The sequence below is a fragment of the Euleptes europaea genome, chromosome 11 (genome assembly GCF_029931775.1).
Source record: "Euleptes europaea isolate rEulEur1 chromosome 11, rEulEur1.hap1, whole genome shotgun sequence".
In the NCBI taxonomy this organism is placed as follows: Eukaryota; Metazoa; Chordata; class Lepidosauria; order Squamata; family Sphaerodactylidae; genus Euleptes; species Euleptes europaea.
The window spans coordinates 59,385,382-59,401,073 of record NC_079322.1 but is presented as its reverse complement, the minus strand read 5'-3'; the positions used below and the strand labels follow the sequence as shown (position 1 = coordinate 59,401,073).

General features: G+C 47.7%; 2 protein-coding genes across 2 annotated transcripts in view; both read right to left on the bottom strand.

Moving 5' to 3' along the window:
- The window catches only part of GAD2 (glutamate decarboxylase 2), a 46,136-nt gene extending 39,661 nt beyond the window's left edge, over nt 1-6,475 (bottom strand). The window contains exons 1-4 of the mRNA XM_056856980.1: nt 6,386-6,475; nt 5,638-5,697; nt 5,276-5,425; nt 3,577-3,810 (exon numbers count right to left, since the gene is read on the bottom strand). Coding sequence (XP_056712958.1) covers nt 3,577-3,810; nt 5,276-5,425; nt 5,638-5,697; nt 6,386-6,461 — 520 coding nt within the window. The 5' untranslated portion in view covers nt 6,462-6,475. The remainder of the gene's footprint in view (nt 1-3,576; nt 3,811-5,275; nt 5,426-5,637; nt 5,698-6,385) is intronic.
- Nucleotides 6,476-14,056: 7,581 nt separating this feature from the next.
- The window catches only part of MYO3A (myosin IIIA), a 104,562-nt gene continuing 102,926 nt past the window's right edge, over nt 14,057-15,692 (bottom strand). Inside the window, exon 36 of the mRNA XM_056856986.1 lies at nt 14,057-14,171. Coding sequence (XP_056712964.1) covers nt 14,057-14,171 — 115 coding nt within the window. The remainder of the gene's footprint in view (nt 14,172-15,692) is intronic.

Genomic DNA, 15,692 nt, shown 5'->3' with positions numbered 1-15,692 from the left:
GGGAGGATTTGCCTTGGATTTGCCACTCTCTCGGTGCACATTTTTCCCCATCGAAATTCTCAAAACCCCAAAATAAGCCCCCATGCAGAGTTTTCAGAATTCAGATGGGGAAAATGTGCATCGAGAGAGCAACAAATCCAAGGCAAAACCTCCCAGATATAAATAGTGTGTTGGAGCCCTCCTCTGTTTACAGACACCTCTCCTGGTTTGGGGACCGAAAAGAAAGCGAAGTTGTGGGAAATGTCTCCCTGAGCCTGAATAGAAGCCCGGGTAGACAGAAATAACTGGCTTGCGGATCTGTTTAAGCTTTTAAGCGAATTGGCCTGCATTTTAACAGCCCAATCCAATGCTCCTTTTCTCAGAAGTAAGCCTCGCTGTTTAATGGTTACTGTGACACAGCTCGGTAAAGGTGCTGGTTTGGGGCAACGAATGAACAGGACAGCAGGTTCTTTCTACTGATAAATCTGGGAATAGAGACAAATTAAATAAACCTTTGGGAAATACCCGGCGTATTATTAGGGCTGTGCGTTCGGTGTTTACAGCAAACCCGCGAAGAACCAATTCCTTTTTACAAACATCAGCTACTGTTCAAATACATTTTTTCTGAAGAAAAAAAATTCCTCAGTTTATACATGCACCTGATTAATCTGCTCACAATATAAGCATGTATATAAAAGGCTTAAATCCCAAAAGCTATGATTAAATGCTCTATCTATCTCCCTCCTACATTTACGGTGAAATCCTAAACAGAATGAAAGTCCATTGAAGTCAAGGCCCTTAGAAGGGCGCAACTCGCTTTAGGATTGCATTGCACCGTTAATTTCTTCTCTGTGTTTCAATCATTTGTCTACACGACACTCTGAATAGCTGATTTTTTTTTTAATGGCAGTTTTTATTTCTAGGTGCCCTACCGGAGGATGGGCGCCTCGCAAACAAGCATCGCTGGGAAAAGAGCACAGGGTACGTGGAATCGGAAGAATACAGTAAAGGTCAATGAAAACGCCCCGATAACACTAACAAATCGTGTTGGCGGGACTGTGGCTTCCAATGCATTGTGCCAGGCTCTCCTCCGTACACCCCACGGGCTCCGGGCGCTTTCACACATGCCGAATAATGCACTTTCATTTCACTTTCAATGCACTTTAACGATCTTTGCAAGTGAATTTTGCCGTTTCACACAGCTGCAAAGTGCATTGAAAGTGCATTATTCGGCATGTGTGAAAGCGCCCTCAGGGACTCTCTGCTAGTCAACTGGGGCCATTGTTCATTCCTACTTCCATCTGTTTCTGTATCTGATCAGGTGTCTTAAGAAAAAGCCTGCGCAGAATTCAAGTAAACCAGGCCGAGGCTGCAATCCTAAAAACCCTTACTTAGGAGTCAGTCCCACTGAATAAAACGGGACCTACTTCTGAGTAAACGTGCACACGATCGCTCTGTCATTTCAGTGGGAGGGCAATCAAGTCAATTCTCCTTAGTTCCATTGGGTGCAGGTTGTGCGTGTATGTCTGCATGTATACGTGCACACACGTGAGAACACCGACCTGCTCCTTCCTTTCAAGCCGGAGCAGGCTGTTCTCCGAGGGCCCACGGTTGTGCTTCCCTTCCAGAGGCTGGTAACAAAAAAATCAGTTAGCAGCGCCACGCCTCGCTGCCCAAGGGCGTCTGGACGGCCACCGCCGGAGACAGAGTGATGGACCACTCCGGTCTGACTCTAACCATCAATAATCGATTGTGTTTCTAGGGGCTCCCCCCGCCTCCTCTCTTTGACAGTCACATTAAGACTGCGAACCTGTGCGCAGGTGCGGGGGGGGGGTGGGGAAGAGAAGAAGAATAAGAGGAAGAAGAAGAGAAATCAAACTGGTTTACAATCACCTTCCCTTCCCCACAACAGACACCCTGTGAGGTAGGTGGGAGCCTCCAGATGAGACTCCGCCGCTACAAACCACCGCTCTTAACCACTACACCACGCTCTATCCCATGGGAACCAGCCAACCTGATTGGGAGAAGACCTCAGAGGTACAATCGGTGCACCCCACTCTAGCAAACAAACAAACAAACAAACAAACCCCATTGCACTTTTAAGAGATTGATTTAAATGATTATGGATGACATCCGAAATGTGGTGTTTTACAGCGCAGCCCTACGTAAAGTTACACCGTTCTAAGAAGAGTGTCAGATTGCGTTGCCAAGCTATTAAATGAGGCCCTCCCTGGCGCTAGACGGCCTGATCGTAAATCAGCACGTCCAGGAATAATGTCACCACCCTTGGCGTGTGGGCTCAGCGACTTGGCAAGGAGAGTCTTCAAAGCCTACAAGCTAGCAAACAAAAAAGGGTGGGTCGGTGGGCGGGAGTGGGGGTGGAAGAGGGAACAGTCTGAAAGCAAGAAAGGCATCAATGAAAAGCAAGGGAAGCTAAACATTAAATCCACAGAAACAAAAAAGACACACTCCCGGCAATGCAAAATCGATAGGCGATCCAGATCCAAGCCAGCTGGCTGGTCTCCGCAGCCACACATTCAAAACTGCGTTTGTGGGTTCGCCCCCCTCCTCGCCTATAGTCTTACTAAAAAAGCGAACCACTTAATTAAGGAACGCGCAGCCCGATCCTAGGCGACTTACGCCCGGGGAAGCTGCGCCCAGTTCCGCGCAAAGTCTATCCTCGGCGCAATCAGGGTCGGCCCTGCTTTCGAGCCGACCCACCGAGCGGAATTTCAAGCCAGGCTGCCTTTGTTCGTCGGAGCGCAGCTCAGACTGCCGGGACTCATGTCGGCGAAGGATGAGTCAAATTCTCAACAATAAACCCCCATGCAGAGTTCTGAGACTCTGGATGGGGAAAATGTGCATCTAGAGAGGGGCAAATCCAAGGCAAAATCCCCCATGCATAAATGGCCACAGACATGCTTTGACAACGCGCACCCAAACCACCGAATTCCATACAGTAGGTTGCTTCTTGCCCCTTTCGTTCCCCCACCCGCCATCCCTCTGGCCTTCCTCGTTGCCCCGGAAGGCCCGGAGATCCCTAAATATGCAACACGTTGGAGGAAAGAAGAAGCCGGACCTCGCTGACATGCAACGGATTTCACCCGTCGCAACCGCACGAAACGGAGGCCGCTTGGGAAACGATGCCTGCACAATGGTGCGAAGACGCCAAACGTCCACATCATAAATCCTCAGTGGTCTTTAAGGTGCTACCGGACTCTTGCTCTTTTCTACTATCATAAATCCTGTACATTTCATGCCATAAGCCTGAATGTATACAGGCTGGGAAACAGCGAGATCGGAAATCGTGACAGTTCAGAACGAACTAGCTTTGAGAACTCTGTGAGTCTGTAAAACGAAACAAAGGCATTTCAACAGCCACTGTCTTTAAAAACCGATACACCTTTGAGTAAACCTGTGAGTAATCCCCCCTTCTTCCGAATAAATCACTTTCTTCCGTCAACCGATATAGCAAGGTCTTTGCTTCAAACAACCGAACGGCAAAATAAATGCATCAAACCGGACAATCCGTTATATGTGTGTGTGCCTAAACATACGTACGTATTCTAAAAGGTATATTCCGAACTCGGCTGTTACCTGTTTTAATGGCATATTTAAGCGCGGTTCTGCAATTCAACAGAATTTCTTCCAAGGTCTGAGGCTGATCCGACAGTTCCCAGTTATAGTCCTGAAGAAGCTCGTTTGGATAGTGGAAATCGATGACTTTGTTTGATCTGTCAAAATTGGTCACCAGATATTGGAGCAAAATGTCCATAACGTCTTGTAAGAAAGACAAGGTGGCTACTTCTCCATCGGAAGCCGGCAGAAGATCTGAAAGGTCGTAGAGGAATGAAATATGACATCGGTTTTATATTTAGGTTTTGGGACACGTTTTCCCACCTATAGTAGTCAGTCAGAATGTTTCTCACTCATTGCAAGCACTCTCCATTTAACAGTGCAAAAGAACAACAACGTAAAATCACGGAATGAAAAAAGGCTTTGTTTTAGAAATACTTTTTCTCGGGAACGTTCAGTGTTCCTGTAATTTAACGCAGTTCCTTGTTTAGGAATTAATGTATTGCTTGCAGCCTGAAGTCCTGCTTGTACTGGGTATTCGTGTGTGTGTGTGTGTGTGTGTTTAACTGAGCCACCCCAGCCCGCAAAAAAATAAAAACCCATAATTAGGGTAAAAGGCTTTAAATGCAACAGCAGCACAATAATAATAAAAAACCTTTATACTTTGTGCGGGTGGCACTTCGTAATGGGGTTTCTCCATCCCTAATTCCCATTTAAATCTGACGCGCGTGTTCTCAATTACCCACACGCATCATTCCCCAATTAGACTTAAATTGTTCTTGGTCGCTGTCCTTCCAAATGGTGCTGAAGCCACCGATAAGTCTGGCAAAGCAGTATCTTCAACATCCCTCGGCGCTGAGTAATTGACAACGTCTAGGCAGCTTCTATGATTTTGAGGAAGGCCATTTGCCGGTTATATATATTCCCATTCAACGTAGAAGGTTTTGGACGGATTTATTGAAGCAGAAAGATTCATACCCCATAAATATGGTTCTTGGCAAGGACCTCCCGAATTTAACAGCCTGATTCAAAATGCCTGGATTCCTCTTCTCTTTCTCACTGTCTAGTGCTCACGCATATATGGCCTTTTCATGCTATTCCTTGGGGGAAGAAATTATTCCAGAGGTTTTTTAAAAAACAACAACATATATTTAATCATTCAAATATTCTTGTCTAAGTGGAATAGAGAAAGGCCTTTCTTCTTTGTGATCCATCTACGCACATAGGTCAATAGAAACAGTGGAAATCTTTTAACTGTTTTCTAGAAACTACATGTATATGTATGGATGAACTTAAGCAAGTATATGCACATATATATGGTTTCAAGGAACCAGTTCAAGGAGTGCCACGGGAACTAAAAGGTCTCCCGATTTTTCTCTGTGTAAATGTACTGTCTGTCTATCTTTCTCTCTCTCTCTCTCTCTCTCACACACACACTGCACGATTGAAACGGTGTCTCGGAAGCCATTTATCCGCCCTGCACCGTTTAGCGACCACTTCGCCCCTTCTCTCCTTGCTCAAAGGCCCTGTCCGCACCCCGCTGGAAGGAATGGCAAAGTTCCTATCGATTTGAATGAACCAGGATTGCTATGCATCCAACCTGAATATTTTACTATTGGGGTGGGGGTGGGAGGAGGAGGATGTACCACGGACGGATTCCAAAACACACAAGCAGCCCGATCCCACTCTCTGCAACCCCCCTCCACCCCAGGGCGGTTACCTGAGGAGTGTAAAAATGCATAATTAATATCGGCTTTCTCGCAACCGCAGGGCTTTTTATTGCAGGCGCAAGTGGGTTTTCTCGGGGGCGCGCTGGGGTCCTCTCTCGCGCCCGTCTCCATGGGCTTCTCCCCATCTCCGTACAGCAGGGCTAACAAAGACACAAACGGCGCAGTCTTAATGGCACAACGGAGATTCGCGACACAAAGAGCACCAACTTAGCCTGGAAGTCCTCCGATCGCTACGAATATTTGGGAGGGGGGATATTTTGTTTTATTTGCTTACCATTCCACCCCCCCCACGTTATTTAAAAAACAAACACCTCTTCCTGATTTGGGTTACAAATTGGTTGTCCTCGCTTACCACAGAGTTTGGTTGAAATGCCTCCTGTAAACTTCTGGGCGGCCTGACACCAAGCTTTTGCTGAAGGGGTGGGGGGAGAGAAATAAGAATATAGGATCAGACGGGTAGGGATTCCTCGAGACCCTCGAGATGCCCTCCCAACAGGGTCTTCACAGAGAGGTTCTTTGTCCCCTTGTTCCCCCCTGTCTGGTGTTTACTCAAGAGTCAGCGCTGGTAAGGGCTGGAATGCCGCCACCCGCCTCGTGCCCTCGGTACGGGGCCGGCTAGAAATATTCAAATAAATAAGCCAGCCTGGGCATGCAAGCCTCGGTCTAATGCTCCAAGCCAAGCGGAAAGGCATGCAACTTTCCACGCTCTTGATCCGACTGTCCTCCTCTCTTGTCCCCCAACCTCCTGCCCTCCCCCTCCCTATAACGGGGCCGGCCGGCGTGGTGCGTCTCCTCCTTCCAAGCCAGGTAAGGGTCCTGCGAGATATCCAGCAAGCGAGATATTTCCTCAGCGGGGCTTTCCTTGCGCTCAGGTGAGCCGACTCTCCGCGCCTTCTCCAGGTCGTCTTTTAGTCTGGGCTTGGCTCCCCCGATAGGAATCCGCCTCCTCCGAGCAGGTAGGGGCTCCTCGGTCTTCCCAGGGCGAGAAGCCAGGCGGTGCCAGGCGCCGGTTTGGAGGGGGGAAAGCCCAACCATCCCAGGGCTGAACTTTGGCGAGAGGCGCAGGCGTCTGTCTTCCCGGGGGGAGGGGGGGCTCCTACCTGGGCCGGGGTTGTCGGGGTCCCCGGAGCCCTCCTCGGACCCGAGGGACCAAAAACCAGAGCCGGGGGTGGCCATCTGCGGAACGGGCGAGAAGGAGCCGGCGAAGTGGGGCGAGCGCGTCCGGGCTGCGTGTGCGCCAAGGCGAGCGGAGGAGCGAGACAGGGGGGGAGAGGCGGGCGAGGGGCGGGCGAGGCGCAGCCGGGCGTGTGGGGAGGCGACGGGGACGCGGGGACGGGGCCGGCGGCGCTGGGGAGAGGAGGCGGCCGGCGTCTCCCTCTGCCCACGCCTGGCGCTGGGTCTGGGGGCGCGGGAGCGGCGGCGGCGCTAGGCGCTCTCCATGGTGCTGAAACGCTCCTGGGCGCCGCGCCGCCTGAGAGCCAGGCGAGGGGCGTTTGCGCTCCAGCCGCAGCTCTCGCTTCGCCCCGGGGGCTGGAGCGCGGGGGGGGGGGGGGTCCTGGCGTGGATTGGCGAAGGACGCGCTCGCTTGGCGTTGGGGAGGGCGGCCCGTAATTGGGCTCCCCCCACCCTCCCGGAGCGCAGGGAATTAAGGACGCAATAAGACGACGGGATGAGCGCACGAAGCTGCCTGGTACCGAACCAGACCCTCGGCCCCTCCAAAGTCGGTATTGTCTGCTCAGACCGGCAGCGGCTCTCCAGGGTCTCAGGCGGAGGTCTTTCGCGTCACCTGCTTGCCTAGTCCTTTTAAGTGGAGATGCCGGGGATTGAACCTGGGACCTTCTGCATGCCAAGCAGATGCTCTACCACCGAGCCGCGGCCCTCCCCTGAACACATGAAGCTGCCTTATACCGAATCAGACCCTCGGTCCCTCAAAGTCAGTATTGTCTGCTCAGACCGGCAGCGGCTCTCCAGGGTCTCAGGCGGAGGTCTTTCCCATCACCTACTCGCCTAGTCCTTTTAAGTGGAGATGCCGGGGATTGAACCAGGGGTCTTCTGCATGCCAAGCAGATGCTCTACAAACTGAGCCACAGCCCCTAGGGATGGGCGCCTAGAGATGCCCTCCAGGGACAGTGTGGATGGGGGGGGGGGAAATCAGACTTGACGGAGAAAGAGCCGGACCCGGTGGAGAGCCCGAGGTCGGGCTTCTGCGCCCGCTTAGGGAATGCAGGGTGGGGGCGGGGGCGGGGGCGGGGGGGGGACGGGACGAAAAGAGATGGGAAGTCAAGCAGGCGGGAAGCCTTCGATCACGTAAGCGTCTGGGGCTCTGTCTTCAGGGACCTTGCTTGAAATCCACAAGTGAGCGAAGGGGAGGGCGAGCTGAGGTTCCCAGTTCACTGTCACTATCGTCCCCCAAGCCTGGAGGTTTTCGGGGAAAGGTGGTGGGGAATCACATTCGTTCAATACATGGAAGATTTTGTGGTGGATCGCTTGCCTTTGGAGCGCTACGTCTCCTCTCTCTGCCCACCCGCGGTTAACAGGCAGAGCTGCTCCCCAAAGCAGCTGTTGCTGGTACTCAGTGAGATTCCGCGTAAAGAGCAGCGGCGCTTCAAGGGCTGTGATTCTTAGCTTCTGCCGGTGCCTTTTAGGAACGGAGTACGATCGAGGCTGCTTGTATTCTGTGGCCTGAACTATAAAGAGAAGCACAAAATTAGCAGTGCAATCCGAAACAGAGTAACACCTTTCTAAATCCGCCAAAGCCAATCTGCATAGGATCACACTGTTGGACACTGAGGCAGAGGGGAAGGGGGAGAAGACTACTGAGAAACCACCCATTTTCTCTGAAAGCAAAATTCAGGTGCAAATTCCAAGGATAAAAGGAGTTTTCTAACTAGTTATTTCAGGGCATGGGTGGTGCAACAATATCTTATAGGGGGCTGGCAGAGGGCACCCAGCGGTCAGTCTTTCCCAGATTCACTTCTTGCCTTCTAGCTGAATGCTTACACCTAAGCTTCATGCCAAAGGTTTGGTATGACAGGAAGCAACAGCAAGATGGATCCTTGGTACAATAGCCACCTGCATACCAGGGTTGCCATTGCTTTCCCTTTCATCCAGACACCATCAAGGCTTATCTCCGCCAAGTTTTTCAAAGCTGTCCTCTCATGTAGCCTCTCCATTCAGAACTATGAACTGTAGAGTAACGTACCATGGATTACAGGCAATGACCACCACCAGGACTACCTAGCAATGGTGTAGAAAGTTACCAGGATGGTGTAATGGTTAAAAGGGGTGGTTTGGAGCGGTGGAGTCTGATCTGGAGAACCGGGTTTGATTCCCCCACTCCCCCAGGTGAGCCGGGACGCTAATCTGGTGAATGGGATTTGTTTCCCCACTCCTCCACATGAAGCCAGCTGGGTGACCTTGGGCCAGTCACACTCTCTCAGCCCCACCTACCTCACAGGGTGTCTGTTGGTGGGGGGGGGAGGGGAAGGTGATTGTAAGCTGGTTTGATTCTCCCTTAAGTGGTAGAGAAAGTCAGCATATAAAAACCAACTCTCCTTCTTCTGTTCCGTGGAAATGAGGTATGTGATCAGTCAGCTCAGACATTGGCTTTTTCTGCCATGCGATTGGTCCCAGAATTCTTAGGAATGCAGCGAACTATGAGAGTCGCAGCCTTGGTGACAGCTAGGATTACATGGCTAGTTTTTTTTTTTTTTAAGCAATACTCAGCTGCTTGGTGTGAAGAAAGCAGCAAATGCCAGAACCTGTTATGACTGTCATGTTGTCAGGCTGTGGCTCAGCGGCAAAGCAGCTGTGTTGCCTGCAGGGAGTCCCCAGTTCAGTCCCTGACATTTCCAATTAAAAGGAGCAGTTTGTAGGTGATGTGAAAGACCTCTGCCTGAGACTCCGGAGAGCTGCTGCCAGTCCGAGAAGACAATACCGACCTTGATAGACCAGCTGTCTGACTCAGTATAAGGCATACTTGAAGTGAGTCCCTGCAGTGGTTGTAATGAGAACCAGTTCTTAGGTTCTCCCTCTCCTGCCCCATGGCTAGTTTCCTGGCTCTTTCTTCTCTCCTGCTGCCACCACAAAAACCAGGGCTTTCTAACCTTTATGTAGTTATGCAGAATGCAGTGCATAGTTAAATTGTGGAACTCCCTGGCCCAGGATGTGGCGATGGCTGCCAACTTGGAAGGCTTTAAGAGGGGAGTCGACATGTTCATGGAGGAGAGGGGTATTCATGGCTACTAGCTAAAATGGATACTAGTCGTGATACGTACCTATTCTCTCCAGGATCAGAGGAGCATGCAGAATATATTAGGTGCGGTGGAACACAGGCAGGATGGTGCTGCTGCAGTTGTCTTGTTTGGGGTCTTCCTAGCGGCACCTGGTTGGCCACTGTGTGAACAGACTGCTGGACTTGACGGCCCTTGGTCTGATCCAGCAGGGCCTTTCTTATGTTCTTACGTCTTGAGTAAGCGTCAGCTTAAGATTGTGTTTTAGATATGTGCTGGTCTATGACCGTAACAATAAAACTACTACTACTTATGTCTTGAGCTACAACAGGTGTTTGAGGATAGGTCTGTATTGCATAAAAGCGCTTCTAGGACTTTAAACTGTTTCTATTTCTGTTCATTTTCTTGAACTGTCACTCATAATCTGGTAATGCAATTGGGAAAAAAACTACTTCAAAAAAGGTGGGGCTGAACACACCTGAGATATCTGGCTGGAAGAGCTTGGATGATAAATGTAACACTGCATAACAAAAATGAAAGGATATATGAGAAGGAATGATACACTTTGGATTCCAGCACATTTTATCTCAGGAACATGCTTGGGCAGATAAGAGCTGGAATAGCGTTCAGTCTTATACATCAATAATGCCCAAATGGTAGGTAGTCCACAGTGAGCTGGCTGCATAAGAAGAACCTAATAAGGAGTGAGGTCAGGATGTAAATAACTGGAGGAACACTTAAAACAGAGACAATACAACGGAGAGTCAATGCTCAGCAAAGGTACACCCTCTCATTGAAGTAATTGGGCTTAGAAGGGTGTGACTCTGCTTAGGATGGCACTATTGGTGTCTTCTATGTAATATTGAGACGGGAATCACCTGTACAGGCTTCTTTGTCCATACCGTAAAGAGCTGGAGAACTTAAGTATGTTAGGGCTTCTTGCCCCATTCATAGCGTCGCTTCTGGCTCAGCATGTCCATAAACAGGTGGGACCTCAGGTGGCTGACTGCAGAACCGATTTGTGAGTTAATGAACTGCAGAGACAAATATATTAGTCTCTCCATCAAGTGATGCTGGAAGGCACTAAGGACCCACTCCAGATTGACTATATGCCAGGAAGACGCTCATGGCAAATCACCAGATTCCTGACCCATGGTGTTCTTTTCAAGCTCTGCTATTTTCAGGCTGAGGCTCTCCTTTAGAGTTGGGATATCTGAGACTACTGTGGAATGGCGGCATTCTGGATTATGGTAACTTTAAGTCAGTATCTTATGTTCTGTGAGACTGCTGAATATCAAAATTATGGACGTTAAGAACATATAAGAAAATAAGAAAGGCCCTGCTGGATCAGACCAAGGCCCATCAAGTCCAGCAGTCTGTTCACACAGTGGCCAACCAGGTGCCTCTAGGAAGCCACAAGCAGTACTGCAGCTGCACCATCCTGCCTGTGTTCCACAGCTCCTAATATAATAGGTATGCTCCTCTGATACTAGAGAGAATAGGTATGCAGCATGACTAGTATCCATTTTAACTAATAGCCATGAAAACCCCTTTGCTCCATGAATATGTCCACTCCCCTCTTAAAGCCTTCCAAGTTGGCAGCCATCACCACATCCCAGGGCAGGGAGTTCCACAATTTAACTATGCGTTGTGTGAAAAAATACTTCCTTTTATCTGTTTTGAATCTGTTGCCCTCCAGCTTCAACAGATGACCTTGCGTTCTAGTATTATGGGAGAGGGAGAAAAACACCTCCCTGTCCACTCTCTCCAAACCCATGCATAGTTTTATAGACCTCTATCATGTCTCCCCCTAGCCGCCTTCTTTCCAAGCTAAACAGCCCTAAGCGTTTTAACCGCTCCCCATAGGACAGTTGCTCTAGTCCCCTAATCATTTTGGTTTCTCTTTTCTGCACCTTCTGCACGTTGATTATTTTATAAAAACCAAGGGCATCTGGAATAATTCTTTAAGTTTTTGCAGAAACTTTCTGATAGCCAAGAGGTTTAAAAAAATAGTTCAACCCCATGTTTATCAAATTGCATTACTGCAGAAGGTAACAGTAGCAATACAAAGTCTGAAGGAAACAGGTTCCAGAGGGAATAAATGACAAGGGTATCCTTGGACATATTTCAAAACTAAGATGGTTGACTATGTGTAGAAAGTTAGGAACACCCCCACCCACGAGGTGACCGGTGACTATGTATGAGGCAGTCAATTGCCAGTCTGTAGGCAGCCTCCCTTCCTGTGTTCTCTGATGGATCATATAGATCTTTCAAGAGCATCAGAAGCATTCATTGTGGTCTTGCATTCTCCTGCCTTGACAGTGTGTGAGTGAAAGACCTGCTATGGGAAAGGGCAGGTCTGGTTTGGCTTCTTCCTAGTTTCCAGCTGAAAATTACATTCATGGGGGAAAAAAACAAATGAGGGTTTCATTGCAAGGCAAGTTCTATGCATTCATTTTTCCCCCCTCAAAGGGAATTAAATGGGAACAAAGCCAAACTTATATTTAGGTTGATATCTTATTACTGATCATTTGCATAACACTTCTGGTCTCCAAAGTGCTTTACAACCCTCATCGCACTCATCCTCACAACAATCTTGTGAACTAGGTCAGTAATAGCTCTATTTTACAGACAGGGCCTAAGAGAGATGATGGGGTGTAATTTGGCTAAACCCCCAAAGTTTTCCTTTCAGGTCCACTGTGGTTCCATTGGGTTTTTTTTTACTCTGTTTCTTTAAGAAAAGAGCCCCATGGCGCAGAGTGGTAAGCTGCAGTATTGCAGTCCAAAGCTCTGCTCACGACCTGAGTTCAATCCCGACGGAAGTTGGTTTCAGGTAGCCGGCTCAGGGTTGACTCAGCCGTCCATCCTTCTGAGGTCGGTCAAATGAGTACCCAGCTTGCTGGGGGTAAAGGGAAGATGACTGGGGAAGGCACTGGCAAACCACCCCGTAAACAAAGTCTGCCTAGAAAACGTCAGGATGTGACGTCACCCCATGGGTCAAGAATGACTCGGTGCTTGCAAAGGGGACCTTTACCTTTCTTTCTTTAAGAAAAAAAACAACAACAGAAAGTATTGTAATGAAAACCAAGCTTGCTATTTCAAAGTAAATGTTCTACTTCTATAACTGATTTTTAAATATGTACATTACGAATAAATAAAAATGGATTACACATCAGTAGAAATAGTATCTGTCAAAGAACTTAAGAACATAAGAAAAGCCCTGATGGATCAGACCAGTGGTCCATCTAGACCAACAACCTGTTTTACACAGAGGCCAACCAATTGCCCCAGAGGGCCAAACAAACAGGGTACAGAAGCCAAGGTCTTCCCCTAAATTCTTCTGCTAGAACTTCTTTAAAAATAAGAGCAGTGCGTGTACATCTATATATGCAAGTGGTCTTCTGGTGAAGATTTTGCTTGTACCAGTAATTTTAACTGGCAGCTGAGGAATAACGGGTTTGAGTAAGGGAGGAAATCTTTTGTTCCCACTGTGCAGAAAACCTCCACGTCAATTATTAATCACTGATGCAGAAACCAGAAAGTTAGCATGATATTCAATACTTTGTTTGTTCTGTGAGACAGATGAAGAATCTGGTTCTTTTTGTTTCCCCGAAACGACAGAGGAGAAATAAACCAATCTGCATTTCCCCAACCAAATGCACACCAAACTGTAGTGAAGGGTAGAAGAAAGTAAAGAATAGGCAGGGATTCATTATATGTGAGCCATAAACCTCAGGAACCAGACAGAGCCTCAGCCAATGTGTGAAACCATCTTTAACCCCACTCATATACATGAATCTTATATCCCTCACCTCTACCTAAAAGAATAAGCTATTAAGCAATACTGACGTAAAATGTTTTTTCCTTTCTATGAGGCTTTCATGGAATTTCACAGCAAACATCATAAAAGTGAATGGTGGCTGTGCAAAGAAGGTATTTGGTGGATTGTGTCTAAATAAACATTCTGGTAGAATTTATTACTGCCTATTATAGATGTACTTTTTGTACATAATGGGCATTTTGCATACCCAGTGTTGGCCAAAAATGTGGATTTTTCTTGTTGAAGTATATCATGACCACATCAGTGAAACAATTCCCACACACTTCTAATGTGAATGCGTTATTTTAAATAACTAAAATAATTTCATCTCATAAACAATTTCTGCACGGAAGTCACAAAGACCAGCAGATCAAAAAACAAACCTAAGAAAGACCCATGTTTTCACCGTGAGGGTATAGAAAACTGACAGAAGAGAAAAATATTTCTATGTTTTTAAATATATATATATATATAAAAAAAAATCAGTTATGGTATACTAATGAAATAATTTGCACACCCATGTTTGTTGTTTTTTAAAATTATAATTTAAACATTGATGGCTTTCCCTGGAAGGTGCTACAATTCTACATATTCACATGAGCAAACATGGTTGCTTCAAAATGCTGGAGCAAGACAGACATACATAAAAAAGGAAAGGACACAGTATAAAACCATACAAAAAGGTTCTGTTCAAGAAAGCCAAACTGCAGCAGCAGCAGCTAATACGGCTGGATAAGGCGCCGGCGTTGAGAGGTTTTCCGTAGCAGTTTCCGATAGTCATAAGGATTATCCTTGCTTTTGTTCTCTTCCAAGGGGCTCCCTGCAACCCTTGGCCTAGGGATTAAGTACAGAAGCGCTAGAAATTAGAAGTTAAAACATTTATTTTGGTCAATGGTGCTATCAACTGCTTAACTTCCACCTTCAGCAACCTCCCCCAGCCCCCTCCCTGCTCATCACCCGCCATGGCAGAGGAAAAATTGTTGTATGTAGGGTGGGGGAGGACATAAACTAAAGCAGCATTTTGATTGGTGGTGGCAAATGCCATCAAGTCACAGCCGATTTATGGCATCCCCGTAGGGTTTTCAAGGCAAGAGACATTGAAAAGAAGAAGACAAAGATGAAGAAGAAGAGTTGGTTTTTATATGCTGACTTTCTCTACCACTTAAGGAAGAATCAAACCGGCTTACAATCACCTTCCTTTCCCCTCCCCTCAACAGACACCCTGTGAGGTAGGTGGGGCTGAGAGAGTGTGATTAGCCCAAGGTCACCCAGCTGGCTTCACATGTAGGAGTGGGGAAACAAATCCAGTTTACCAGATTAGCCTCTGCCGGTCATGTGTAGGAGTGGGGAATCAAACCCGGTTCTCCAGATCAGAGTCCACTGCTCCAAACCACCACTCTTAACCACTATACCACGCTTCATGAACACATGAAGCTGCCTTATACTGAATCAGACCCTTGGTCCATCAAAGTCAGTATTGTCTACTCAGACCGGCAGCAGCTCTCCAGGGTCTCAGGCAGAGGTCTTTCACATCACCTAGTCCCTTTAACTGGAGATGCCTGGGATTGAACCTGGGATCTTCTGCATGCCAAGCAGATGTTCTACCATTGAGCCACTTTCAGAGGTGGTTTGCCATTGCCTCCCATCTCAGTAGCAACCCTGGACTTCCTTGGTGGACTCCCATCCAACTATGAACCAGGGCTGACCCTGCTTAGCTTCTGAGATCTGATGAGATCAGTTTAGTCTCAGCCACCCAGGTGGGAAATAAAAAGGGCATACTGAAAATGACAGGTTAATTGGAAGAGCCCTGGATGCTCCTCAGCTTCTGTGCATCTGTGTGCCTAGTGATGCCTAATCACAAGACATGGGGCATGTAAAGATGTTGGTCAGGGGTGTTTTAGATAATGTTATCTTAATCTAGTCACTCTCTTTCAGCCTGAACTACCTCACAGAGTTGTTATTGTTGATAGGATAAAATGAAGGACAATGTCGTAAGCTGCTTTGGGTCCCATTGGGAGAAAAGCAGAGAATAAACACCCAAATAAAATAAATAACGATATCCTTTCTTAAGATGGGGAATGGACCAGAGGATCCACTGGGGCATACCAACCCCAATGATTGTAACCAATCTTGGCAATATAAAATGGACAGCTTTTTCATGTATGAACAGGTTTCACTTCATTACTTTAAGAAGAAGAGTTGGGTTTTTTATGCTGACTTTCTCTACCTTTTCAGGAGAATTAAACCTGCTTACAATCTCCTTCCCTTTTCCCCCACAACAGACATCTTGTGAGATAGGTGGGGGTGGGAGAGTTCAGAGAGCTGTGACTAGTCCAAGGTCACCCAGCTGGATTC